Source organism: Bos indicus, chromosome 18 (genome assembly GCF_029378745.1).
Source record: "Bos indicus isolate NIAB-ARS_2022 breed Sahiwal x Tharparkar chromosome 18, NIAB-ARS_B.indTharparkar_mat_pri_1.0, whole genome shotgun sequence".
NCBI classification, from domain to species: Eukaryota; Metazoa; Chordata; class Mammalia; order Artiodactyla; family Bovidae; genus Bos; species Bos indicus.
Window position 1 is genome coordinate 24,556,890 of NC_091777.1, and position 27,747 is coordinate 24,584,636.

The 27,747-nt window shown below is 46.7% G+C and overlaps 1 protein-coding gene across 2 annotated transcripts in view; it reads left to right on the forward strand.

Moving 5' to 3' along the window:
- LOC109572788 (liver carboxylesterase-like) overlaps nucleotides 1-27,060 on the forward strand; it is a 32,283-nt gene extending 5,223 nt beyond the window's left edge. For both annotated transcript variants that reach the window (XM_019979886.2, XM_019979883.2), the window contains exons 3-14: nucleotides 6,217-6,361; nucleotides 8,659-8,792; nucleotides 9,893-10,046; nucleotides 12,010-12,114; nucleotides 13,920-14,024; nucleotides 16,410-16,448; nucleotides 18,055-18,195; nucleotides 20,078-20,158; nucleotides 20,521-20,668; nucleotides 25,303-25,434; nucleotides 26,354-26,426; nucleotides 26,702-27,060. In XM_019979886.2, coding sequence (XP_019835445.2) covers nucleotides 6,217-6,361; nucleotides 8,659-8,792; nucleotides 9,893-10,046; nucleotides 12,010-12,114; nucleotides 13,920-14,024; nucleotides 16,410-16,448; nucleotides 18,055-18,195; nucleotides 20,078-20,158; nucleotides 20,521-20,668; nucleotides 25,303-25,434; nucleotides 26,354-26,426; nucleotides 26,702-26,885 — 1,441 coding nt within the window. In that variant the 3' untranslated portion in view covers nucleotides 26,886-27,060. The remainder of the gene's footprint in view (nucleotides 1-6,216; nucleotides 6,362-8,658; nucleotides 8,793-9,892; nucleotides 10,047-12,009; nucleotides 12,115-13,919; nucleotides 14,025-16,409; nucleotides 16,449-18,054; nucleotides 18,196-20,077; nucleotides 20,159-20,520; nucleotides 20,669-25,302; nucleotides 25,435-26,353; nucleotides 26,427-26,701) is intronic.
- The last annotated feature ends 687 nt before the right edge of the window (nucleotides 27,061-27,747 follow it).

A 27,747-nucleotide genomic window follows, 5' to 3' on the forward strand; every position in this document is an offset into this window, starting at 1 on the left:
GTCCAGTGGCTAAGACTCCATGCTCCCAATGTAGAGGGCGTGGGCTCAATCCGTCGTCAGGGAACTAGATTCCAAGTGCCACAACTACGAGTTCCTGTGCTGCAACTGAAAAATCCCACATGCCATGACGAAGACCTGGTGCAGCCAAATATTAATAAATAAAATTGAGTAATTTTTTTAAAGTGTGGAAGTACAGGTGAGTAAAGTTGAGAAAATGAAAACCACACAGTCCCACCACCTAGCAAGAACTGCTATTCACAGTTTAGATTCTATTTTTCCAGTCTTTTACCTGCTGCACACTTTCTCCCTTTAAATGGAATCACATAACTTTCCCTACCCACTTCTAGTGTGTGTGTGTGTGTGTTTCCCGCATCAAAAAGCAGTTCTTGCACACCATATGGAGCACAACAATTCGCCTAATTCTGTCGGGGTTTTGCCAGAGATAGCGTCAGATTCCATCAGTGAAGGGCTCAGTCCCACATAACCTCCCTCTACTTCAAACGCCAATTCCAAGTTGTCGCCTGTGTGTCTGACCAACTGGCTATAACTCAGAAGTTCCTGTGACCCCCTTCCTGGGTTCTAGTAATTTACCAGAGCAGCTCACAGAACTCAACAAACTAGTTTCCCCACTAGATTACCAGTTCCTTATGAAGGGTATTGTAGGATACAAACCACAAGCCAAATGAAGAGATCCGTAAGGTGAGGTCCCTGACAGAGGACCCAGCATGGTGGCCACCTCCCTGGTTGCCCAGAGGTTAAGAATCTGCCCTTCTACTGCAACGGATTCAATCCCTGGTCAGGGAAGTAAGATCTCACATGCCACACAATAAAGAAAAAAAGCCTTCTGTTTTGGCAGGACAATCTCTGAATATGTCTTTTTGAGTTTTCATGGAGTCTTCATTATATGGGCATAGTGATTGAAATAATCGGTGATTCATTCCCCTCCATTCCATCTCCCCTTTCCAGAGTTCAGGAGGTTGTGATAGAAGGTTCCTACTCTCTAATTATGTGATTATTTCTCTGGCAACCGGTTCCTGCTCTTCGGTATGGTCCACAAATCACCTCATTCACCCAATAGTATACACCACTCAGGAAATGACTGATACAAGGGTTTTAACAGCTATTCAGTGAAGCTGGCCGAAGATCAAATGCATATTTCTTCTTATATCACAGTATCATATTACACCATACAGATAACTTAGATTCCTGTTTTGTTCATGCAAGTATATCATGAACATCATTCTGTATCATTAAATATCACAATATGATTTTTGGTCACTCTATTTCATTTGGTATTGAATCACAATTTCTTTACCTCATCTCATATTTGAGATTCTTCATTGTTGTTGATGTTTTTGATAATATAAGTAGCACTCTGTTGAACATCTTGTAGCTAAATCTTCCTGCATGTTATAAGTATTTTTGGATTAAGTTCCAAGATATGATATTTTGGAGTTGGAGTATTTTTTAAAATTTCCCTTCAGAAATATTCCAACTGCACCCATTTAACTAACATATGAAAACCTCCATTAGCTGAATTTTTGGCAATGCTTGGGGCAATTAAAAATGGCTTTTGGATACTGAACAGTCATTATAAAATTATTTTTTTATTCTGCATTGATTTGAATATTAGTGAGATTGACTCTGTTTCCCTATATTAAATGTTGAATTTCTTCTTTTATGAATACTATACCCGCTTGTCTTGGTCATATGGGGAAAGCTCCCCCAGGATGTAAATCAGGAGGTTCTCTTTGGAGCTCTGACTCTGCCACTTTCCCAATTAGGGATCGAACTCGTGTCCCCCGCATTGGCAGGCGGATTCTTAATCACTGGACCATCAGGGAAGCCACATGTTCCATATTTTAGATATCCTGTGATGGCAGCCTGTAGTTCCAGCCTGTGATGAGTTGCTGACAGAATTTTAGCATGTCCCTGCTGCAAAATCCTTACAGAAATCCTCCCCTCACTTACACCAGAGAGATTCAGGTGCAGAGCAGGCAAGGCATTTGCCAGGAAACACAGCGTATCAGGAAGAGGCAGGGCTAGGGTGCAGTTCTAATGCTGCCCACAAATATTTGACCCCTGATCTGTTGTAGACCCTAAATATCTGCCATTTGATTGATTTGTCCTGGTTTCTGGAAGTCTCCTGTTTCCCTGTGGGCAGAATATGGGCACTCTACAGCGGCGTCATACAGCGCTGGTGTGGACCCAGGGATGCAGGAAATGGCCCTTTCTCATGCCCATCTTTTCTCCTTTGCTTTTCATGTCTCTTCTCTTCACAGCTATTTGTAAGGCCTCCCCAGACCTCCATTTTGCCTTTTTGCATTTATTTTTCTTGGGGATGGTCTTGCTCCCTGTCTCCCGTACAATGTCACAAACATCCGTCCATAGTTCATCAGGCACTCTGTCTATCAGATGTAGTCCCTTAAATCTATTTCTCACTTCCACTGTATAATCATGCAGGATTTGATTTAGGTCATACCTGAATGGTCTATTGGATTTCCCCTCTTCAATTTAAGTCTGAATTTGGCAATAAGGAGTTCATGATCTGAGCCACAGTCAGCTCCCAGTCTTGTTTTTGCTGACTGTATAGAACTTATCCATCTTTGGCTGCAAAAAATATAATCAAGCTGATTTTGGTGTTGGCCATCTGGTGATGTCCATGTGTAGAGCCTTCTCTTGTGTTGTTGGAAGAGGGTGTTTGCTATGACCAGTGCGTTCTCTTGGCAACACTCTATTAGCCTTTGCCCTGCTTCATTCTGTACTCCAAGGCCAAATTTGCCTGTTATTCCAGGTGTTTCTTGATTCCAACTGTTGCATTCCAGTCCTCTATAATGAAAAGGACATCTGTTTTGAGGGTTAGTTCTAAAAGGTCTTGTAGATCTTTCTAGAACTGTTCAACTTCAGCTTCTTCAGCGTTACTGGTTGGGGCATAGACTTGGATTACTGTGATATTGAATGGTTTGCCTTGGAAACAAATAGATCATTCTGTTGTTTTTGAGATTGCATCCAAGTACTGCATTTTGGACTCTTGTTGACTATGATGACTACTCCATTTCTTCTAAGGGATTGCTGCCCACAGTAGCAGATGTAATGGTCATCTGAGTTAAATTCACCCATTTCAGTTCATTTAAGTTTACTGATTTCTAGAATGTTAACGTTCATTCTTGCCATCTCCTATTTGACCACTTCCAATTTGCCTTGATTCACGGACCTAACATTCCAGGTTCCTATGCACTATTGCTCTTTATAGCATTGGACCTTGCTTCTATCACCAGTCACATCCACAACTGGGTGTTGTTTTGCTTTGGCTCTGTCCCTTCATTATTTCTGGAGTTACTTCACTGATCTCTAGCAGCATATTGGGCACCTACTGACCTGGGGAGTTCATTTTTCAGTGTCCAATTTTTTTTGCCTTTTCATACTGTTCATGGGCTTCTCAAGGCAAGAATACTGAAGTAGTTTGCCATTCCCTTCTCCAGTGGACCACATTTTGTTAGAACTCTCCACCATGACTCATCCATCTTGGGAGGCCCGACACGGCATGGCTTAGTTTCTTCGAGTTAGACAAGGCAGTGGTCCATATGATCAGATTGGAGAGATTTCTGTGATTGTGGTTTCAGTCTGTCTGCCCTCTGATGCCCTCTCTCGGCGCCTACTGTCTTACTGGGGTTTCTCTTACCTTGGAGGTGGGGAATCTCCTCATGGCCACTGCTCCTGACCTTGGAGTAAAAATAAAAAATGAAATGAAAAAGAAATGCAAAAAAGCAAAATGGCTCTCTGAGGAGACCTTACAAATAATTGTGAAAAGAAGAGAAGTGAAAAGCAAAGGAGAAAAGGAAAGATATACCCATTTGAATGCAGAGTTCCAAAGGATAGCAAGGAGAGATAAGAAACCTTCTTCAGTGATCAGTGCAAAGAAATAGAGGGAAATAGTAGAATGGGAAAGACTAGAGATCTCTTCAAGAAAATTAGAGATACCAAGGGAACATTTCATGCAAATAAGGGCTCAATATAGGACAGAATTGGTATGGCCCTAACAGAAGCAGAAGATATTAAGAAGAGGTGGCAAGGATTCACAGAAGAACTATACAAAAAAGATCTTCATGACCCAGATAATCATGATGGTGTGATCACTCACCTAGAGCCAAACATCCTGGAATGTGAAGTCAAGTGGGTCTTAGGAAGCATCACTACAAACAAATTTAGTGGAGGTGATGAAATTACAGTTGAGCTATTTCAAATCCTAAAAGATGATGCTATGAAAGTGCTACACTCAATATGCCAGCAAATTTGGAAAATTCAGCAGAGGCCATAGGACTGGAAAAGGTCAGTTTTCATTCCAATCCCAAAGAAAGGCAATGCCAAAGAATGCTCAAACTACCACACAATGCACTCATCTCACACACTAGCAAAGTAATGCTCAAAATTCTCCAAGCCAGGCTTCAGCAATACATGAACCATGAACTTCCAGATGTTTAAGCTGGTTTTAGAGAAGGCAGAGGAACCAGAGATCAAATTGCCAACATCTGCTAAAAAGCAAGAGAGTTCCAGAAAAACATCTATTTCTGCTTTATTGACTATGCCAAAGCCTTTGACTGTGTGGATCACAATAAACTGGAAAATTCTGAAAGAGATGGGAATACCAGACCACCAGACCTGTGTCTTGAGAAATTTGTATGCAGGTCAGGAAGCAATAGTTAGCACTGGACATGGAACAACAGACTGGTTCCAAGTAGGAAAAGGAGTACATCAAGGCTATATGTTGCCACCGTGCTTATTTAACTTATATGCAGAGCACATCATGAGAAACGCTGGGCTGGATGAAGCACAAGCTGGAATCAAGATTGCTGGGAGAAATATCAATAACCTCAGATATGCAGATGACACCACCCCTATGGCAGAAAGTGAAGAGGAACTAAAGAATCTCTTGAGGAAAGTGAAAGAGAAGAGTGAAAAAGTTGGCTTAAAGCTCAACTTTCAGAAAACTAAGATCATGGCATCCAGCCCCATCACTTCATGGCAAGTAGATGGGGAAACAGTGGAAACAGTGGCTGGCTTTATTTTGGGGGCTCCTAAATCACTGCAAATGGTGACTGCAGCCATGAAATTAAAAGACGCTTACTCCTTGGAAGGAAAGTTATGACAAACCTAGATAGCATATTGAAAAGCAGAGACATTACTTTGCCAACAAAGGTCTGTCTAGTCAAGGCTATGGTTTTTCCAGTGGTCATGTATGGATGTGAGAGATGGACTCTAAAGAAAGCTGAGCGCCGAAGAACTGATGCTTTTGAACTGTGGTGTTGGAGAAGACTCTTGAGTCCCTTGGACTGCAAGGAGATCCAACCAGTCCATCCTAAAGGAGATCAGTCCTGGGTGTTCACTGAAAGGACTGATGGTGAAGTTGAAACTCCAATATTTTGGCCACTTGATGCAAAGAACTGACTCATTTGAAAAGACCCTGATGCTGAGAAAGATAGAGGGCAGGCAGAGAAGGGGACAACAGAGGATGAGATGGTTGGATGGCATCACTGACTCAACGGACATGAGTTTGGGTAGACTCTGGGAGTTTGTGATGGACAGGGAGGCCTGGCTGAGAAGTCAATGGCAACATACTCCAGTACTTTTGCCTGGAAAATCCCATGGGCAGAGGAGCCTGGTAGGCTGCAGTCCATGGGGTCGCTAGGAGTCGGACATGACAGAGCGACTTCACTTTCATTTTTCACTTTCATGCAGTGGAGAAGGAAATGGCAACCCACTCCAGTGTTCTTGCCTGGAGAATCCCGGGGACGGGGGAGCCTGATGGTCTGCCATCTATGGGGTTGCACAGAGTCGGACATGACTGAAGCGACTCAGCAGCAGCAGCAGCAACAGGGAGGCCTGGCATGCTGCAGTCCATTGGGTTGCAAAGAGTCGGACACGACTGAGTGACTAAACTGAACTGAACACACCCATCAGCACATAGGGCAGCCTCCTTCCTTGATCCGGAGCATTCCAGAGGCCTAGGGAGGGAAGAGGGTCAGGTCTGACTGTACATGGTCCTGGGAAACCTTGTTGAGCCTGTGGATCCCCATCGCATGCCCCAGGTATAGTAAGAACAACTCTATTTACTGGCCTGAAGCTGCCAGCCCAAGGTCTTTGAGGACCACAGGAGACATCTCCTTGGTCAGCTCTGATTGAACCTCAAGAATTCTTCTCTCTCCTTGCCCCTCACAGGTGCTCCCAAGACCCAGTGGGGGCACAGTTGTTCTCGGATCTCTTTACCAACAGAAAGGAGAACATTAGTCTCACGTTTTCTGAAGACTGTCTTTACCTAAATATATACACCCCTGCTGACTTGACGAAGAGAAGCAGGCTGCCGGTGAGCGGTGGGAACCACTGGGCAAGGCTGGTGTAGACTGGAAGGGGATGAAGGCAGTGTTGGGTGGGGGCGTCTTGGGCCAAGGGTCTTCTGGGGCTCCAGGGCTTTCTTGTGCACCACAGCCAAACCCGACATCAGGGAGCGCAGGTTGCCCACTCCTCTGTTTCCCCTCGGCCAGAGTAGGGCCCCTGGGGGAGATTGCTGCACATCTGTAAGGCACATTTAATTTTTCTTGGGTCTCTCATGCTAATAGATGGACAAGAAGGATGACTTTTAATTGCTACATTAGGAATTTGATACCCAGAGAGGGTAAAACGTCATTTCCATAAAGTTAGAGCTGGAAGCAATCTCGGAGATAAGCCAACAAGCCAACCCTTCCTTTACAGACAGAGAAACTGAGGCCCAGTGAGGGGAAGGAGCGGTCACAGAGTAGGGTTGGCAGGACTGGAGCACGGGGCTCCTGGAACAGCCAGGAGCGCTCTGACACGTGCTAGCATGGAGCCTGTGTGTGGCCTTTCCTCAGCACACAGAGACCCTCTCTGACAGCTTTCTGTGTCACAGCTTGTGGGGCAGAGCCTCGAGCAACAAAGATGTATTTTCCTTTGCCTTTGCCAGCTATCAAGATTTTCTTGTAGCTAAATTCACTTCCTGATTGTCTTTGGCCCAAGCTGATGACCCAGTGAGTCAGCATTTCCAAAATACATGGAGCCCAGATAGATGACCGACTTCCAGACTCAGGCTAGACGTTGGGGCAGGTCTGCTGGAAAAGGAGCGGTCACTGGGGGTAGAGACAGGGGAGAGAACACCCAGCCATCACCCAGGAACACCCCTGGCATGGTGCCCAGATGTAGAGAAGGGTGTCTGTGAACTTCTGACTAGAAGCTCAAAGAGGTGAGGATGATTGTTCATTCATTCATTTCCACTCTTACATACTGAGTGTACCCATACACATGGCTAGAAGTGGGGGTTAGGAGAAGAGGGAAGGGAAAACCATGACCACATAGCCCCTGGCTTGGAGGATCTGTACCTAGCTGGACTGGCCTCTTCAGCAAATCACTGCTGACCAGCCCCTGGCTCAGCCTAAACTCAGAGATGACTGCAAACTCAGTCCCTCCGCCCGGAGGCAGGCAGGGATCAGAGGTGTCGGAGGAGCAGGGGCTCTGGGAACCTGAGGCTGGAGAACCTCTAGTGTGGACACAGGCTCTGGACCTGTAGGGTCTGGGTGTAAATCTTTGTTCTGCCTTTTACTAGGTGTTTCCTCAAATCGGGGATAATCACACATGAGGTTTCAGTAACAAATATCAAGTTTATGGCAGTGTCTGGGTCAGAACATGAGGCAAGTCATCCTGATGCATTAGTTAGAGTTGTAGGGAAGGAATTCTTCTGTCCCAACAGCCACCCTGCTGTGCCATGGCCATTGGTGTCTGTGTGCTGAGTGGCTCAACATGTGGACTCTGGAGCCAGACTGCTTGGGTTCAAGTCCTGTCTCTACGGCCTATTAGCTGCGTGGTCACCTGTCTATGAAATGGGACAATTAAGAGTCCCTCTCAAATGGGTGATTTGTTTTTATTGCATACAACCATTCTTAGCATATAATTTGTAAATGAGTTCTTTTGTTTTTTATTAGCCTAATTTTTATAATATAATTTTAGTCATTCTCACTTTCTTGTTATGTGAACGCCTTAAATTCAGGGCAGTGTTTTATGAATTTTCATGTCCTCTCTCATCCTCAATTCTTCCCAAAGTCCCTGGCACCTAGTAGGTTTTCAGATCATATTCATCAAATGGTTGAAGGCTTTTTGGAGGAGGTGGTTTTAGGCTGGGCTTTGGAGGATGGGTGAGATTTGGGGAGTGGAGGAGGAAGTAGAATAGCAGGAAGTCATATTAAGAAGAGGTGCCAGTCTCGGTGTGTGCTTTGTAACACGATCATCCATTCACTTGAGAAGTTGAATTCACCACACAAAAGGTAACTAAGATGAAGTTGAAATAAGCTTCTAACCAAGGGCTTTATGCAGAGTGGACTGAGCTGTATGATGGGCCCAGGAGTGAGGGTGGTGGGAGTGCTGGGGAGGAGATGATGCTCAAGCCTTGGCTGTTCCCATGATGATGTTCTCAGCAAAAAGAGCGCTGAGCACGGTGGCACTGGGGCAGGGGAGACAGGCAGGGGCAGCCAGGGTGCCCTGAGTTGGGTGGTGGCCTGGGCTGCAGCTGGAGAATGGGTAGGTGACCAAACCTGTCTCTGAGGTCTTCCCCAGCTCTGCTTCCTGTAACCCTGTGGTTGCATCCTCCCCGGCCAGGTGATGGTGTGGATCCATGGAGGAGGTCTCGTGGTGGGCGGGGCATCAACCTATGATGGGCTGGCCCTCTCTGCCCGTGAAAATGTGGTGGTGGTGACCATTCAGTACCGCCTGGGCATCTGGGGATTCTTCAGGTAAGACCCTGGACTCTCCTGGTGGCACACTGCCCCCAGGGTGGGGGTGCTAGGACCCCACTCTGGTCATGCAAGCCCTCTGGTCATGCAAGCCCTCAAGGGGCTCCTTGCTAGGCTCCCTACTAAGACATCTGAGTCCCCTCCTAATTGGGCTCCACCTACCTTCTCATTCCCCAGCCACCCTGGTGCACCTACTTCTGAGCTCTTACACATAAAACACCTAATCTCCCTGACACACTCCTATTATTCCTACAAGCCCAACCCAGTTGTCATCTCATCTGAACTGCTGTTCTCGTTTTCACTGTGCTGCCTGGCATGTTGCAGTCTCTTAAAGATGACAGTTACCATGTAGCACAGCACTTAGAGGCTCACACATCTTTCCTCCTGGGAAGTAAAGAAGGGGTAGACTCATGTGGGAGCTCCATGAAGTCTTGTAGGTGAAGAAACGGCTGCCTGGAACTGGGAGTTGGTAAGGAGCATCTGACTCCAGGGGTACATCTACTGGGAGGAGCATTGGGCCACCCACACCATTTCCTTCTGGAATTTGGCACGTGCGTGAGTGAAGGCTTGAGTCTCCTGTGTGGATTCTGTGGGGACAGGAACCAGGTTTCCAGCAGGCAGTTACTGAGCTTTTCCCAAATGCACTGGCGCCAGGACCTCTTACCCTGAGATGCTGGGGGGTGGGCTGGGGGAGGGGTGGTCACCTCCCTGGAAAGACCTGTGGGCTGGGGAAGGGTTGTCCCAGAGGAGTCGTGTCCCCTTCACGGAGACCCCTCAGCTCTTCCCCCCACGGCCCGTGTCTGCTCCCAGGGACAGTGTAACTGCACGTACTCGCCCCACTTCCTCTCCCCCCGGCCTCTCCTCTACCACGTGACTCGGTTTCACCCCGACCATAGCAAATGCTCAATCAGTAGATGAAGGATGGCTCTGTAGAGCCCTGTAGCAGAGCAGGACAGCAGGAAAGTGAAGACCCTGTGTCAGGGCTGTGGAAGCCCAGTCCTTTCCAGAAGGCTCCCCTGGACCCCCAGCCCCATCTCTGGTCCTCAGGGCCCTGCCGGGACATCTCTGCTCCCAACCCCACCCTGTTCTCTTACTCACAGCACAGGGGACGAGCACAGCCGGGGGAACTGGGGCCACTTGGACCAGGTGGCCGCGCTGCACTGGGTCCAGGAGAACATTGCCAACTTTGGAGGGGATCCAGGCTCTGTGACCATCTTTGGAGAGTCAGCAGGAGCGGAAAGTGTCTCCATTCTTGTAAGTCTTCCTAGCCCTGATGTGGCTGCTGATAGGACCCCTTGCAGATCATCCCATCTAGTCCTGGGACCTTTGCTTCCAAGACCTGGATTCAAGGCTGACCTGACTCTGTGCAGCATCAGATGGTGGAGAGTTAATGGCCAGACTCCCCTTGGCCTCCAGGAAGCTCAGGGCTCAGCTCAGCCTCCAGGGCCGTAGCTGCAGCCACAGCTGTGACAGACACTCTCTTGCTGTCCTGTGTCGGTTGAGCTCATCCTCTCCTTCTTAATCATTTTAACGTTAGGACTCGCCTCACTTCTCTTGAGATTAGGGGTGGGTGTAAATGATTAATCAGAGGAGCTGACCATGAGGTTGGTCTGGGTGTCCTTGTCTGACTTGAAGCCAGGCCTACAGTTCAGAGAGACACGAGCACTAGGAACAGGTTGGGGGCCCCCTCTGAGGGCTCTGGGGGCTTGTCCATGCCCAGGAGGGAGGGCAGCAGTCTCTGGGGCTGAGGGATGGAGCTGGGCTGGGGAGAAGGAGAAGAAGAGGAGGGATGGGGGATGGGACAGGCGACAAGGGGACACAGACAGGACCTGGGAGTGCGGTGTGGGGAATGGGAATGAGGGAGACACCAAGGGAAGCAAAGCTGGAAAGCCAGATTAGAAGGTGCTGGGAGCTGTGGGAAACACTCCAACTACCTCACATTTGAGCAGAGGGTTAGCGCTATTAGTGCCTCTTTTTTTTTTTTTTTTGGCCGCTTTTCATGTGGGATCTTAGTTGTCCAATCAGGGATCAAACTTGAGCCCCCTGCATTGGGAGCTTGGAATCTTAACCATTGGATCACCAGGAAAGTCCCTATTACTGCATTTTAAAAACTTATATTGATTTCACAGTTGAACACTCAGAGGAAAATGTTTTTATGCTTCATGAAGTGGAAAAAACGAAAAGTACAGAAAATCTCAAAGAAAAAAAATCATTTGCAATTCCATTATCCTTGGATACTCATGTTGAGCTGTATTTTTCTAGTTCTTCTCCATAATTCACCCTGTTTATCTGTCTATCCATCTATGAATATAACCAGAATTTTTATAATTCCTTTTTGAAATATTTGGCTATGCTGGGTCTTCATTGCTGCACACTCTTTGTTTGAGTGTGGGGGCGTCTCAGCACCATGCCTTGTTGCGGAGCTCAGTTCTAGGTGCAGGGGCTTCAGTAGCTGTGGCATATGGGCTTAGATGCTCCATGGCATGTGGGATCTCCCCAGACTAGGGATTGCACCCATATCTCCTGCATTAGAAGGTGGATTCTTAACCATTGGACCACACGGGAGGCCCTAGTTAGAAATTTTTAAAGACAAACTTTCCCTAGCATCATGAAATGACATAAATATTTCTCTGAGTATTAAACAGTCTTTCATTTTTTGTATGTATAGTCAAGTTATTTCATCGTAAGAATGAAAAATATGTTGTTTATCCAGTCTCATAATATTGAAACCTTGGATTGTTTCCAATTTTTACTATTATAAACAACATGAGCATTATTAAAAATTGTTGTGTACCTCCATGCTTATTTTCCTTAGGATAAATTCTGAGTAATGGAAACGGGAAGTCAGAACTGTGCCTTTATTTTCTTTATTTATTTTATATTTCCCCAGCCATTTAAAATTTTTTATTCACCTTTATTTTTTTAATTAATTCTTACTTGAGTATAGTTGCCACGAGAACTGTGCCACTAAAGTGTTGCTAGGAGTTGCTAAGCTGCCCTCAGATACTGTTGATTGTTACAGTTAGTGGGCGCCACTCACCGCCTGTTCTGTCCCTCACTCTGCTCCTGCCTCCCTCCAGCTGAGGTTTTCTCACAGAACCAGGCCCAGGCCTCCAAGGGAGCAGTCCAGGACAGGGGTGAGGATGGGTGTGGCTCTTCATGAACAAACCCCCTTCCTCCCGTGAGCATAAACTCCCTTCTCAACACGGTCCTGCAGGTGTTATCCCCCCTGGCCAGGAATCTCTTCCACCGGGCCATCTCTGAGAGCGGCGTGGCCCTCACTTCCGCCCTGGTCAAGAGGGACTCGAAGGTTGCAGCTGAGGTAGGTCTCACGCTGGACTGCCCACACACCACGCACTGCCCTCCTGGAGTTGTCAGGGCCCTTTTTTAGAGTTCAGTCTGGCTGACATCCTCAGAAAAGCATAGATGTGAGAAATGGCTGAACAGGAGGGCAAGGACACACCTCAGCCCACCTCCCAGTTCTACCACTGAGCAAACTGGGGCAGAGAGCTGAAGTACAAGAGCCTAGCCAAGGTCAGTGAGTGAGGAGGGCAGGGCTGGACTCAGGCTCATGACTCTGGTCTGCCAGCCCCGTGCGCTTTCCACTGAACACACGTCCCAAAGTGTGCCTGGTGGGTGCTGCCCCAAATGTGTGCCATCGTGTATTATCTCACTCCAGGTCTAAGATCAAGTGAACTCGCTTACACTATGGTGGCTTGGAGTGGCTTCTCCCTAGGGACTTTGTGACGAGGCGGGTGCCTGAGAAGTCTTCATGGCTTCATTGATTCATGCAGCAGATAGTTTGGGGATAACCTAATACCTAGATTCTATTCTCAAGAAGGAGGGAGATTGATGATTACATAATTTTACCAGTTATAAAATGTCAATTGTACCTAGAGCAATAAAGGAAGGTATCCGAGGTCATAACAGAACCCAAAAGGAGCACTTCATCCACGGTACAGGGAAGGTTATCAGGAAAGGCTTCCTGAAAAAAAAGAAATGATCAACGAGTTGAGATGAGAAGGGTAAGCAGTAAATTACTTGGCAAGCAAGGAATATCCAGGAAACAGGAACAGTCTGCGCAAATGTCCCGTGGCAGGAGCAAAAGTCTTGAGAGACTGAAGAAGGCTGATGTGGGCAGAGCAGAAATTTCAGAGGAAACCTGGAGAGAGCTGTGCATGGGACCATGGCAGGGCCATAGCACATAGGAGCTGGTGAGAACTATGGCTTTATTTGGTGAGTGTTAGGAAGACTAGGAAGGGTGAGCAACACAGAGGCTCTGCTGAGGAGTGTGCCTTGGAGTGAGTGACACAGAGCGTTTTGATCAGGCTGCGAGAGCTGATTTGGAGAGCGCTGGGGGCGGCACTGACTGAAGGGACCGGTAAATAGAAAAGGGAGAGAAGGGGCCCCATGAATTTTTAGAATTTTTGAGAATGTTTTCAGAATTTTAGGATATTAACAGCAGATGCCCATTAATCAGGCTTAGGTCCAAAAGGGGGAGCTCATTTAAAGGAAAGAAAGGTCTCGGAGATGGGACTGGATTTTGCTATCAAACAAGACAAGAAATCAAAAAATGGAGAACCTGACACTCTTATTTTGCACTCTCGCTGTTTCTCTCTCCTCTACTTCTTCCTGTGCCTTTTTTATTTTTCCACCAAATACAGACTGAGCTCTGATGTATGTCAGACACTGGACCAGGCTCTGGGCAGCCCGTGCACACTCTCCAGGGCCCCATCATTGTGGCGCCTGACTTCTCTTCTGCATCTTCCCCTCTGGCTGCAATTTGCAACTGACTGGCCTGAGGTCAAATGGCTATTAATTGGATGAGTCAAGATTTGAGATTAGAAAGTGGGACTCTGGATTCCATGCTCTTAAGCAGCCCCTCCGTGCTGCCTCTATTTAGATGTTCAGCTTTGAGATCACTATGCCCACCTTGTTTAACAGAGATAAAACAGCAGAGGCTGAGGAGTATAACCGGCATGCCTTGGACCCAGGACCTACTGGTCTAGGGTGTTTACTGCTACCACGGACTGCCTATAGAAAGGGAGGTTGGGACAGAACACTTCGGTATTGATGGAGGGAAGAGGCATGGCTCTTGAATTCTGCTGTCATCTGTGATCTCTACAGCAAATTGCTGCCTTTGCTGGCTGCAAAACCATCACCTCAGCTGTCCTTGTTCACTGCCTGCGCCACAAGACAGAGGATGAGCTCTTGGAGGTAACACAAAAGATGGTAAGTTCATCCACTCTCCTGGAAAAAGAAGCCGCCCACCCTGGGAACATGGTCCCAGGCTTCATCATTTTAGCTTCAGTCCTCTTGCCCTGGTAAAACTACCTGGGACAGTTTCTCAGCTCCCAGGAGAGAGCAGTGTCAGCCTCTGGATCTCAATGCGAATGTTCCTTCTTTCTTTCTTTTTTTTTTTTTTTTGAGTATCTCAGATGTTACCAAAGACAGTGAATAACAGAATGAACAACTGAACAATGACCCCTCATATTTATCAAAACTTACCTTTTCCAATCTTGCTTTCTGATATATTTTTGAGAAATTAAACATTACATATGCTCAGAGATAGTTATCACCTTGAATTTTAGGGATGGGGTTATGTAGAACAAATAATTTCAGAAAGCTTGCCACACCTTATCTCAAGACCACCTCAGTTATGACCCAGTGGTAGCCCAGTTTTCTAGGTTTTCTGCATGTCTGCCTCAGTCATCGTTCCGTCATAACTGTTCATCTACCCATTCATCCATCCACCTGTTCATCCATTCATCAGTTCGGTCATCATCTTATTATATATCTGTCCATCTGTCGATGAATTAGAGTTCATCAGTATCTTTTCATCAGTCCAATATCAATTCATCTATAACATTCATTCATCTGTTACCAATCATCTATATATCTATTTTGTCACCCGTCTCTGTAAAATCAGTGAACCATCCATCAGCTAATCTGCTGGGTATAGTCCCTCTGCCCAGTAACCCCCCAGTTCATCCATACTCCACATAGTGATCAGTTTCATCAATCCATGCATCCATTTATCCACCCACCCATCCATCCATCCATCCACCTCTGGTAGGTGTGTGGGTGGAGGTAACAGATTGGGTGATGCAGACATAGTTGGCTATAGTCCCTGTTTACAAGGAACTATTCAAGGAGAAAGACACACATAGACTTAGTGGATTAGGTGTGTGGGAGTACAGAGAGGGGAGCATTCATTATAACACGCAGGGCTGCTTCACAGAGAAGGTGACATTCGGGATTGATGGCTATGATGGTGGGTCATCACAGGAGGTTACAACATGACAGATACCCAGAGAACACCACATTTAGAGCCAATGGGAACTGTTGGAGTAGCCGGAACACCTGGACTCTCTCTGTCTGGACCCTGGAATCCTGAGACTACTACTCCTGGACTCCCAGGGTCTAGACTCCAGCACTGGACTCTGCTCTATTTCCATGGTTTAAGTCCAAAGTAGCCTTGAATCTTGGTTTCTCAGGCTCAAATAAGGTGACCACTGTGCTCAAAGATAAATACACAACTGTTTTCTGGTATAAATTTCTTTCTAAAACTCCATGTGGCACAAGAGATCCACCTTATTTAGGGGGAGATTTGGTGACGTTGGGAAAACCCAGAGAACCTAAGAGTCCATGTTATTCTTCTGAGATCATGTGCAAGTGTTTCTAGGATTATCTTCTCTCCCCATTACACACACACACACACACACACACACACACACACGCACACAGCCCTGGATTGTGGCCCTACAACACATAATGGAGGGATCCTTAAAGGGATTTCCCCTTACAGGGTCAGGCTTGTTAGCTTCAGCATCACAATAGAACTAGCACAGTCTCATAACAAAGAGAAGTGTGGGCTGGGCTGAATTTCAGTCAGCTTGTATGAGTCAGGATTTTCTAAAGCAAGATAAGAAAACTCATCTCAAAGTGCCTTGAGAAAGGAATATGTAGTAACAGAATCTTAGGTAACTCACTGACAAGTCTAGGAGTCCATGGCTTCAGGCATGGCTGGATCCAGATACACATATGCTATTATTAAGAAACTGTCTCTATCCCTCAGCTTTTACCTTTCGGTGTTGGCATCATTCTCAGATTTGTCCCCTGGGGAGGTTAAAGACAGCAACAGTACTCTAGTCTTACATATTATCTCCTTAGAAACCCTATTTCCCAACAATTGCAGCAAAAATTTGGATGAACTCTATTCAAATGACATGGGCACATGTCCACCCCTGAAGTAGTCCCTGTATTCAGGGATTTTGGTGCATCTGAGGGCACACAGAGATATCTGCAATCATGGAGTGAGAGTGGGGAACAGGGGGTTCCCCCAAAGGAAAATCGGGGTGTTGTTGCCTGGAGGAACAAGAAGAGAAAATGGGTGGAGGGCAAGGCAGGCACCAACAGTCCTCTGCAGAGCTCCCCTCCCCCATCCCACACCTGCTCCCTCTGCTGGTGCCCGGGGGAGGGTGTCCTGCCCGCTTCCTTTCAGCCCAGCCACGGAGGCGCCAGGAGGGAGCACTTGATACTTTCAGCACAGCTCACATAAGTCAGCTTTCCTCCCAGGAAGCCTCCTCACCACAACTTCTGTCTTTGTCTTCACAGAATTTTTTCACTCTTGTTTTATATGGAGACCCTACAGAGGTAAGGACTTTTGGTTTCTTGATTACACATTTTAAGTCTTATCACCTTAAGCTTCAGTTAATGATTAGAAAAGAATGAAAGAATTCTTCATGTGGAATCTTAGTAAATCCTACTGTTTATAGTGCTGACACCGAGAGAGGGGCTGTGACCTCCTGGGTCTCACAGCTAGGATGACCATATAATGGGACCAGAACCTGTGCCCCGGCCCCCAGGCCAGTGCTCTCTGTCGTCAACTCTAGTCCCTGTCCCCAGCCAGCCCCTAGTCTTGTGTACATTCCTTAAAACGCCCTGTTGGGAGAAGGTGGATGAGAAACCTCCACTGCGGGGACTAGAGATGACTGGGTAAGGGGCTCTTCAGAAGCCTTCAAGAGGAGCCCGGATCATCTCCTGGGGGCTGCAGGGTTGACTGGCTGTGCAAGTTGCACTGTTTCCAGATCTGTGGGGAAAGGAGCCATGAGTCTCAGTCCTCAGGACACCACCCTCCTCCCAGTCTCACAGGAAACTCCAACAGCAGCCTCCCTGAGCCGAAAAACATTGAGCCCTTGTTGACTGGTGTTTCATTATCAATAAATATTATATATAACTATCTATAAGAAATAAATATATTACATAAGGTATCTTTAAACAGAAACATTTACAGAACAAGGTTGAAAAAATGTTACCAGAGGCTCTCAGGAACCTGATTCCTTATTTCACCAGCACAGCAGCTCAGCATTCGCTATATCAGAGTCATGGTGACTTTATAGAACTTAAATATCACGAATAATGAGAATATTACCAAGTCAAGAGGGGTTCCTGCTGCTGGCCAATCACGACCTTTAATCAGAATGCTCACAATCTGGGGAGACGGTGGGCTCAGTGTCCTCCCAAAAACCACCAAGTTTCTGTTTGGCCATGAAACCTTTTAAGGAGCAACCGAGAAGTCACCTCAGTTCATCCCTGAGATGAGGGGTCCAGAGTGGTCGCCGGCCCTGTTCGCCTGCAGGCGTGTGTGCAGCTTGTAGACGCCTCCTGGTCTTCCTCTAGATGTTACCTTGCTCTTATATTGGGGAGATTCCAAATGTGTCAGCTAGGGAAGAGGTCCTATCATCTGTGAATTTCTTATTCTTTATTTCTGCTTCTTTGATCTATGGGGAGAACCAACAAGCTGGGCAGGGCATTGGGTGATTAAAAGATCTGACAGGTGTGCTTGGGCTGAAGATGAGTAGAGCATCAGGGGGCCTGGTTCAAAGGTTAGTTATGCTATAGCTTTTCTAAAGTGACCCCAAAATGGGGGGCTTCCTGGTGAGGGTGATTTCCTAAAGAGGTGCTTGCAAGAACTGACTATAGATGGAGAGTTGCATAGGGATATATTAATTATGCTTTTCAAATTAAATACCCATTTATTACATACTTTTATAGCAATTTGAGTGAAGATTTGCCCCCATCACCTGACTATTGCTGTCTCCTGGTCAGAGTTCTGCCCTCTGGGGTCCACAAACTTAGCTCTGAGCGTGTGGCCACCGGCCACAACCATGTGCTGGTTGTGAGCTCCGGCAGGTGGAAACGGGGATGCGGGTGTGACCTGGAAGGGGAAGCACAGACAATACTCTGCCCTCTTCCCCAGACCTATCCTTTCCTGCCCACCGTGGTTGACGGAGTGCTGCTGCCGAAGATGCCAGAAGAGATGCTGGCTGAAAAGAACTTCAACACCGTTCCCTACATTGTCGGAATCAACAAGCAAGAGTTTGGCTGGATTCTGCCTTTGGTGAGAAAGCGCAGGCCTCATAGACTTGTCTCCCCTGCCCATCATATCACCCCTCCCATCTGTGGCCTCATCACCCCTCATATCTCTGGTCACAGGACCCTTCTTTCTGCAGACCCCTCTCTGGGACCAGGCCAGCTGTCCCTGTCATACAAAAGTTGACATTTCCATGGAAACCATCTCCAATGGTCCACACTGTCATCTGGGAGATGTAGCCCTGGGGACCCACGTCCCCACACACTCTGTGATTGTCCTCCCATCCATGGATCCTGAAATGCTGGTTCCGGGAGGGCTGGTGGAAATCGTCAGTGGGCAGATGAAACCCAAGGCCTGGACGGGGCCAGGGGCTCGGGAGTTCTGGAGAGTGAGGTCTGGGACCTGCAGCCTCTCACCTCGGGCTTGCTGTTTTCATGCTTTCCCCACTAATCACCCCTGGTCACCCATGCTCTCACTCATCTCACGGAAAGAGTCAGAGGAGCCTCCTTCCTCCTGGGTTAAAATTGACTTCAAAAGTTAGGAAGGGCTTTCCCTTCTGCCAAAGATAAACAAAGCCGGACACTAGGTGACATGGTAACAGATTTGATTCAGTTACACCCCTGCTCTAGGGAAAAGATCCATCGTGAACTGAATCCAATCCCTGAAATGAAAGCCTGGAGCTTATTAAAGGAGTGGGTGGGAGTGGGGTGGGGTGGGGTGGATTGTCCATGTGACTGGACCTCCTGGATTTGTTAGCTGGCATTTATCTGGAGAAGAAACAAACTTCTGTCTTTATGACAGGAGGCAGTGGTGTAAGTAGAATCAAGGCCCCCAGTGAAGTTAGGCTTTATCATCTCACAAGCACTGGAGGACAGAGCAAGAATTATCCCCTGCATGTTTGTTTTTCATAGAGATGGCTCTCAGATCCTTGATGAAACAGCTTGGGGTGGAAGAGTTACATCTAAAGGGGCAAAAATTACAAGGTTTCTAAAGTAACTGCTCTAAGATGGGTTTCATGGTGTTGGCTGGAACAAACAGTAAAATCTCCTGGCAGCCCAGAGCTCTTTAAGGGGGCCTGCGGCCATCCTGGGGACATGGCCTTAAGCTTCCTGCAGCTGTCCTGGAGTTTGGTCAAGTCTCTTAGGACAGAGTTTTGATGGAGTCGTTATGTGCAGAGTTTTGTGGTTCTTCAGCACATTTTCAGAAGTTTTACGGAAGGACCAAAATCATAATGGCAGTATTTGGGGCTTTCTTAGTTATCTGACATGGCAGGGTATTTGTGGGGCTTTGTCCTCTGCCCCAGAGCCTTCCACTTCAACACTAGGCTGGCTGAAACCTTCCCTTTCTGTCTTGATGACCACTGTGGGACTCTAAGCCTAACTCTGTGTGTATGTGTCTTTATATATATATGTCTGCGTGTGTGTGTGTGTACATATGTATGTATGTATATGCTTCGCTGGTGGCTCAGTAATAAAGAATCTGTCTGCCAGATGAGATGTGGGTTTGATCCCTGGGTCAGAAAGATTCCCCTGGAATAGGAAATGGCAACCCACTCCAGTATTCTGGAAAATCTCATGGACAGAAGAGACTGGAATGTCCATGGGGTCACAAAGAGTCAGACACGACTTAGAGACTGAGCATGCACACGTGTATCTGCTTGTGTGTGTGTGAACACACACACAAAGACTGGGACAGCTTCTGTTAACAATTACATTATTCTCTTTGCACTCCTTGATCTCTGGATATGAAAGTTCATTTGATTCATTGATTTTACCCAACTCATCAAAGACCCAAGCCCATCAAGACATGACAAAGTAACCTTCAGCCTGCATTAGATGCTCTCTTGGTCACTTTGATTTTTCCTGCCATTACCTATGATTTCACAATTGCTTAACCTTTGTTTTAATAGTTCATGAGATATCCACTCTCTGAAGACAAGCTGGACCAGAAGACGGCCACATCACTCGTGTGGTACTCCTACCCCATCCTGGTAAGAGGCCAGGAATCACAGGAACTCAGGGGTGTGAAGTTACAGCATGGCTTCTAAAGTGAAAATGAGGAAGTTGTTCACCTTTTCAGTGATTGCTTATTGCAATAGAGTTTTTCAGATAGCAAAGGACTGATTAAAAGTGGTTATCTCATGCCATTTTAGGGAGATGACTTAAGTTTATTTTGTGACTGTCAGAGGGTTTTACAAAAAAATAACCTAAATTAGATTTTGCTCGTGTGCATGAAAATCTACAGTTTTGTTTCCATGGCATAAATGGTTTTGTCTGCACAGATAATTGGTAAGTCTGGCCTCCATTATGTATTTAATTTTAACAGTGGTTACTTTCACTCAATCTATTTCAGAGCATTCCTGAGGAACTGGCTCCAGTGGCCACTGACAAGTATTTAGGAGGGACAGACGACCCTGTCAAAAAGAAAGGCCTGTTCCTGGACTTGATAGCAGATGTGATGTTTGGTGTCCCGTCTGTGAACATGGCCCGTCGCCACAGAGGTGAGTCCCGCACACTGAACAGGAGGAGGTCCCCACCCAGCCACCATCACTGACTCCTGCCCGGACCGTGGCACAAGCACACAGGTGGAACCTGCTGAGGGTCATCCATCCAAAACTGATTGCATCCGGGGCATTGTCCTATTTTGGTTTCCACCAGAAGCAGACTCTGAGGAAGGATCTAAATGCAGGTAGTGTATTTGGGGGTGATCCCAGATAACACTGGTAGAGGAGTGGAGAAGTGACACGGATGGACAAGGAAGTCAGTCTACACTGTGCTGTCAAGCGAGTATCCAGCATGGACACCTGGGGCTCTGGGAAACCAGCAGAAGACGTGGCTCGGGATTCTCCCCAGTCAGTGGCAAGAGAGCTGGGCTATTTATGCTCCAAATTCCATGAGTCATCGGTTGAAGGCTATTCCCAGGGGCAGTTAATTCCCTGGTGCTTTGACCTTCTGCACACGTGGGCAGAGTGGTCTCTGGCTACCAAAGACCTCAGAAAGAGCTGCAGATATGGGAGGTAGAACTCAGGCCAGTGTGCCGGGAAGCAGAGAACATGGGGAAGCACCGATAGCCTCTGCCCAGGGGCCCCTCACCTGAATTACAGTAGTCTGTGGGGCCACAGGGCACATATTGGAGGTTTTGACTTAGAAGCCTTCCAAGGTCAGAGCTAGCTGCAAACTAGTTTGTTAGCCAGTGGAGCTGGGATAGCATGAGGCCAAGCATAGGATCAGGAGTGTTGTCTGGGGGACTTCACTGATGATCTGTGGTTAAGACTGTGCTTCCAAGGCAGAGGGCAGGGGTTCGAGCCTTGATCAGGGAACTTATATCCCGCATGCTGTGGGCTGCAGCCATAAAAAAGGAGTGTTGTCTGGGACCAAGAAAGTGCAAAGGACTGAGCACCGGAAGAGTAGGAGCAGGTGATCTGGTAAATGTCAATGTCTGCGGCCAACTTAAATTTATCCCAGTGTGTGCTGTGTCTACCACAGGACCTTCCAACATTGACCCCAAGTCTGTGTGGGGTGTGAGGTCAGGGATGGATGAGCCCACCTGGAGAAGAGGTGATCCTTTTGGGTACCTTTTGAGTTCCTCACAGGACCCTTCCTTTCCTGGAGCCCTCACTCACCTAGTCCGCAAGCCAGGAGATGGTGCTTTGGTCCAGACCTCTCTGCATAACTGTGCTAGGAGGGTTTTAAACTTGGAGACTTTATAAACAAATAAAATATTGCTACAGCTGACATATTCTGTCCCCAAACATTCACTGATTTGGAGGTGCTAGCTACCACTTCCTCCTTCCTAAGGTCCTGATGACCATCCAGGGGCTGCCTGGAGTCAGATCTTTCATGTACTTGGTCTTGCTTCTTGCTGTGTGTCTGATATTAGTATCGCTGTCTGCATCTGTGCCACTCCCAGCCATGCTAGGCTTGAGTTTTCTTTTATCTGACTTCTCATGACTGTTTTTTTATTCTGTTTTTTACACTTTTGATTTTATTTTGAAGTGTACCCAGTTACCCATCCTGTGATCATTTCAGATGGACAGCAGAGAGACTCAGTCATATATGTACATGACATTTCACGACTTGAATTCAGGGTCTTATTGCCAGCACTTCTTGGAGTTTATCAATGTTATGTTTTCATTGTTGTATTTCTCTCAATCTCTTTTTGATTAAAAAAACGTGTTACTCTAAAAGAAAAAAGCGTTTTCTGATCATGAATTAATCTTACCATTGTAGAATTTTTTGAAAATAAGGGAACATATGCAGACGCAACTATGTATCACTCATAATTCCTTCACCGAAAGTATCAGCTATAAAGGTTTGACATATTTTCTTTGATTAATTTTTCCATATCTTATGTATAATTTTAAAATTAATTATGTTGTTCACGAAACACTGTATTGTTGTCATTTCCTCACTGTCAGTACTGTTTTCTGAAAAATCTCAATTATTTCATGGCACGAAGGGTTAAGTTTCCTTTAGTGTCCCTGTCCTAGTGGGTATTTAGCCAGGCTGCTTGTGTTGAGGCTCCACACAGCATCGCACTCAGCCTCACGTGCAGATCTCTTTAGCCAAGTCTCAAATCATTTTCTTGGCGTTGGATTTAGAAGTGAAACTATTAAGCTGGGCTGTTGGAGCATTTGAATGTTCTTGATACATTTTGTGAAATTTCTTTCCAGTGTGTGAGAGTGCAAATTTCTTAATTATCTCACTTGGGATAGTCAGATGAAAAGAGTAAAGATAATGCTGCCAATTTTACATAAGTCCTTCCTCACCGAAAAAAGGAGAACATCACTTTGTTTTAGTTTACATATTTTTTATTCCTAGCTTTCTCCCACCTCCTTCTTCTCTTGGAGCTCCTAAGTGTTATTATTGAAATCTCTGTCCTACGTTTCTGTGAAGATTATGTTGTGATTTGGGGAAATTTTTTTTTAATAAATCTCAATAGTTTAAGGTGAAACAGTAAAAAAAAAAAAAACAATAAGAGGAAGGGAAAGAAGATGATCATAACTGAGTTCTGTCATTCACACTAGGTCTTTCTTGTGTGGCTGGGTTCTGAGTTTCTTTCTCTTTTTTGCCCACACTATGCAGCATACTAGAGCCTGGTTCCCTGAGCAGGGATTGAACCTGCGCCCCCTGCAGCTGAAGTGCAGAGTACTAACCACTGGAACACCAGGGATGTCCCCTGATTCTAACACTTCGGAGTGGCAGAAGCAAGAGTAAACACTGTCGATACAGCAATTTCTGCTTGACCCTGAAGCACCTGTTTAGCACGTGGATTATGGAACCATGGAAGGATTGTTTGTTCCAAACAACACCTCTTGCTAAACTAAGGGTGACATGATGGGGTGGAAAAAGGCGGCAACTAAAGTATTCTACACCCTCCTGTCAGGGTGGTGTATATTGTTACACCATAGAGTGGACAAATATTTAATAATATAAAGAAATTATTATAGTAATTACAAAACTACATATCCAATAACACCCTTATTTTTTATACGTGTGCTAAAATATTAGAAGGTTTCTCTGAGCAGTACGATTACAAGTGATCGTTTTGTTCATTTTCCCTTTTTCTGCATTTTCCAAAGGTGATAATGTCAAAAAGCAGGGAGAAGTTATGATATTCTGCACCAGTCTGCCTTGGGGCCTGACCCTTCCCCATTACAGTCACTGGCTGTGGCATAATGATCAGTGCAAAGCACAGAGCTCCCCAGGTGGGGGGCCCACGAGTTAGCCCTGAAGGAACAAGATGGGCATCTCTGCTGAAGCATCAGCAGAAAAAGTAACATCTTCTTGGGGCTACAAGAAAGGCTGAAGAGAGGGGAGAGGGGAGGCGAGGAGAGAGGGACTGTCCCCTTCCTCAGCCCCTTCTCCCTTCTGCCACTGCTGCACATTCCCTGAGCCACGCAGGAAGCAGGACACGTGAGAGGATGGACAAAAAGGAAATACTGGATTGAGGTTTCCTGGGACACAGGGAGTAAATTGTCCTCTTCTACATAGGTTTGTGTTTCAATATCTGCACTTTCAGGCTGCTGCTGCTGCTGCTAAGTCGCTTCAGTTGTGTCCGACTCTGTGTGACCGCATAGACGGCAGCCCACCAGGCTCCCCCGTCTCTGGGATTCTCCAAGCAAGAACACTGTAGTTGGTTGCCATTTCCTTCTCCAGTGCATGAAAGTGAAAAGTGAAAGTGAAGTCGCTCAGTCGTATCCTACTCTTAGCAACCCCACAGACAGCAGCCCACCAGGCTCCTCCGTCCATGGGATTTTCCAGGCAAGAGTACTGGAGTGGGATGCCATTGCCTTCTCCGAACTTTCAGGCTAGCAACTTGAATTTCCTTGAATTTGTTCCACTCTTAGTAGGTGAAAAAAACACTGGAAACGCTCAAAAGTAGGCAGAATCGAAGGCACCTGTTGTGCTGCAGGTATTCTCCACAGGAATGAAAAGAAACCCGCTCTCAAAGAAATGTGGACTTCCCAGGTGGCGCTAGTGGTAAAGAATCAAGAGACATAAGAGATGCTGGTGTGATCCCTGGGTTGGGAAGATCCCCTGGAGAAGGGCATGGCAACCCACTCCAGTATTATTGCCTAGAGAATCCCATGGACAGAGAAGCCTGGCGGGCTATAGTCCATAGAGTGGCAAAGACTCAGACAAGACTGAAACGCCTTAGCACACTCGTATCCGTGAAATGTAGTGGTATTTCTGTGTGCATAAACTGTATGTATCTAGACGTTCTGGGGTGTCAGTGCATGGGTAGGCAGAGGCGTTCACATGTATTGACTCAAGGCCTCTATAATGATAGTCATTTTGAATCATTTTCCTCAGAGTTTCAACATTCCTTCATTCATTCAGTAAACACCTGGCTCCATCTAGTTCTACCTCCACCACTAATACACCCTTAAGTCATAGAATTTTTCCCAACCTCTTTCTCTACTGTGCTAATAACCAGGGGCTTCCTGCAGGGACACAGAGCGTCCGGCACACAGTTGGTTCTCACAGTGGGCAGCTGCTAATAATATTGTTGTTGTTCACTCAGGACCAGGTGTGCCACCAATTTCCTGACTGCTCACGCCCTCTTGAGACCTCGATACCATGCGGGTGTGCGTCCGCTGAAATGAACTGTGCATGAATCCATGTCTTACAGATGCTGGAGCCCCAACCTACATGTATGAGTTTTGTTATCACCCAAGCTTCTCCGCAGAGCTGAAACCAAAGACGGTGATGGGGGACCATGGGGATGAGCTCTTCTCTGTCTTCGGGGCTCCCTTTCTGAAAGGTGATGGCCCTTTGATGACTATAGCTTGGAGTTAGAAGATCGGGGTTCAAGTTTTGATTTGGTGACCTTGGACAGTTCCTCCTTCTCTCCAGGTCTTACTTTCACCAAAACAGCGTTGAAGGACAAAGACTCCCAACCTTTTTTTGGCTCTAATGCATGTGATGGAGAATGAGTATCCTTGGGCCTTCACCCATGATCGCTCTAAGAATCCAAACCTGGGCATCAGCAAGTCAAGCTTAAAGTGTGCTTGAATAACCCAAGATCTTCTTAAATGCAGGGTCACCCACAGGGCCGTGCTCAGGGCTAGAAGGCCACCACTCACTCCACACTCATAAGAGCATATGAGAATGTGAGTGAGAGTAAAGTTAGAACTGCTGTTAACCTTGAACAAGGACTAAGTGTGTGTGCCTGTATATCCAACCATCCATCTAAAGCTCATATCTTTTAAAAATAAATATAATTTAAATTATAATATTTTAAGGAATACCACTCACAAGTGTCCTTAAGTCTTTAATGTCTTCACCATCAGCAGTTATAGACAACTTGTGTGTGACACACCCCAGGGCTGTGCCTCTGCACACTTCTTGATGGATGACTATTTGGGGATCTTGCAGCTTGGTTATTTTTCAGATTCTGTAAAAACGTGTGTGGATCAAGGAAGCTGAGAAAAGACCCAAAGGAGAGCATCCTGGGAGATGGGGTTAGTCTAGCAGAACCCGTTTGCACTGAGTCCAGTGTCAGTAGGTGACAGTCAAGCTTAAAGTGTGCTTGAATAACCCAAGATCTTCTTAAAATGCAGTTTTTGACTCAGTAAGTCTGGAGTAAGGGCCCCTTTTCTGAATTTCTAGCAAGTTCTCAAGGGCTGCTATTGCCCACAAATCATACTTTGAGTAGCAATGGCTTTGTCTCCTCCTCACAGATGGTGCCTCAGAAGAGGAGATCAATCTCAGCAAGATGGTGATGAAATTCTGGGCCAACTTTGCTCGGAATGGGTGAGCTGCTGGCAGACATGGAGCGGGGTTGGGAAGGAACAGGGTGTGTCTGTTGGGTAGGGGAGCTTCCAACATGTGATGGTCAAAAGCCCGGCCATGTGACCTCTGACATGAGAGCTCCCTGTGGTGGACTGGCTGCCCAAAACATGGTCAGCCTCCTGTCTCTGGTGGAATATGAGCCTTTGGCAGAAATGAAGCCACGAGGTCCCTGACCATCTCAGAGGGTTGTTGGGACCACACTGTTGCTTTGGTGAATTTCTATTGATTTGTTTCAGGAACCCCAATGGGGAGGGGCTTCCCCATTGGCCGGTATATGATCATAAAGAAGGGTACCTTCAGATTGGCGTCAACACTAGGGAAGCCGAGAAGCTGAAAGACAAGGAAGTGGCTTTCTGGAATGAGCTTCTTTCCAGGGAGGTGGCAAAGAAGGCACCACACTTAAAACATGTTGAGCTGTAAACAGGAGGCTCGACTGGGTCCCCAGATGGAGGTTTCTCTAGAAGTGTTTATGTGCCAAAGAGGCGTCTTATTGTGGAGGCTGAGGAATTATCCGATGGGAGCGGCAGAGGTCAGGGAGGGGGAGTTTCTGTTTCTGTGGCCTCAATTTGGAAATAAACGTTCTTTTGGAGACCAAGTCAATGTCTTTGTCTTGCGCTGGAATAGTCATCCTCCTCAGTGAGAGAAGGATGAAGGCAGTGGGCACCATCGGCAGGAAGGTGCTCTGGCCATTCTGGCTTGATCTCTGGACGTGCAGAGTGGAGCGGGCTGGGCCCTGGGAGGTGCTGAGGGGGCCGCTGCATCGCTCCATGTCTCAGGACCATCCACAGCTCCAATGAGAGGATGTGGGGGACCAGAGTGCCGTGTCCCCCTCCTCCATGCGGAGCTGCCTGTAGAGATGGAGGCGACACAGACTGAGGATGTGCTGGAGTGGGAAAGAGGGGGACGGGGCATGGCGACATGTGTCATGGCTGCCTGGACCTTACTGGCCCTCTCACAGGTCTACAGTGCTTTCTTCAACTTACGTGTTATCCTTCCAGGCCCCTCCCTGGGGCCATCTCTTCCAACAACTCATATGAACCCTCTCTGTGGCCTGAACCACATCAGATCCAAGCAGTGACCACACTGAAGTGAGTCCCAGGAGTATCACCTGAAAACTGTCTCTTTCAGATTTCCTGGAGTGATTTCTGGCTTCTCCTGGGCTATAGAAATCTCTAAGAAATGCCACTCCCACCTTAACCCACAAAAATTATATTATCCTTAAAGTCCTGACCTTTTCTGACTGTTTCAGAGAGGCTACAAGGAAAACCATTACCCTGAAGTG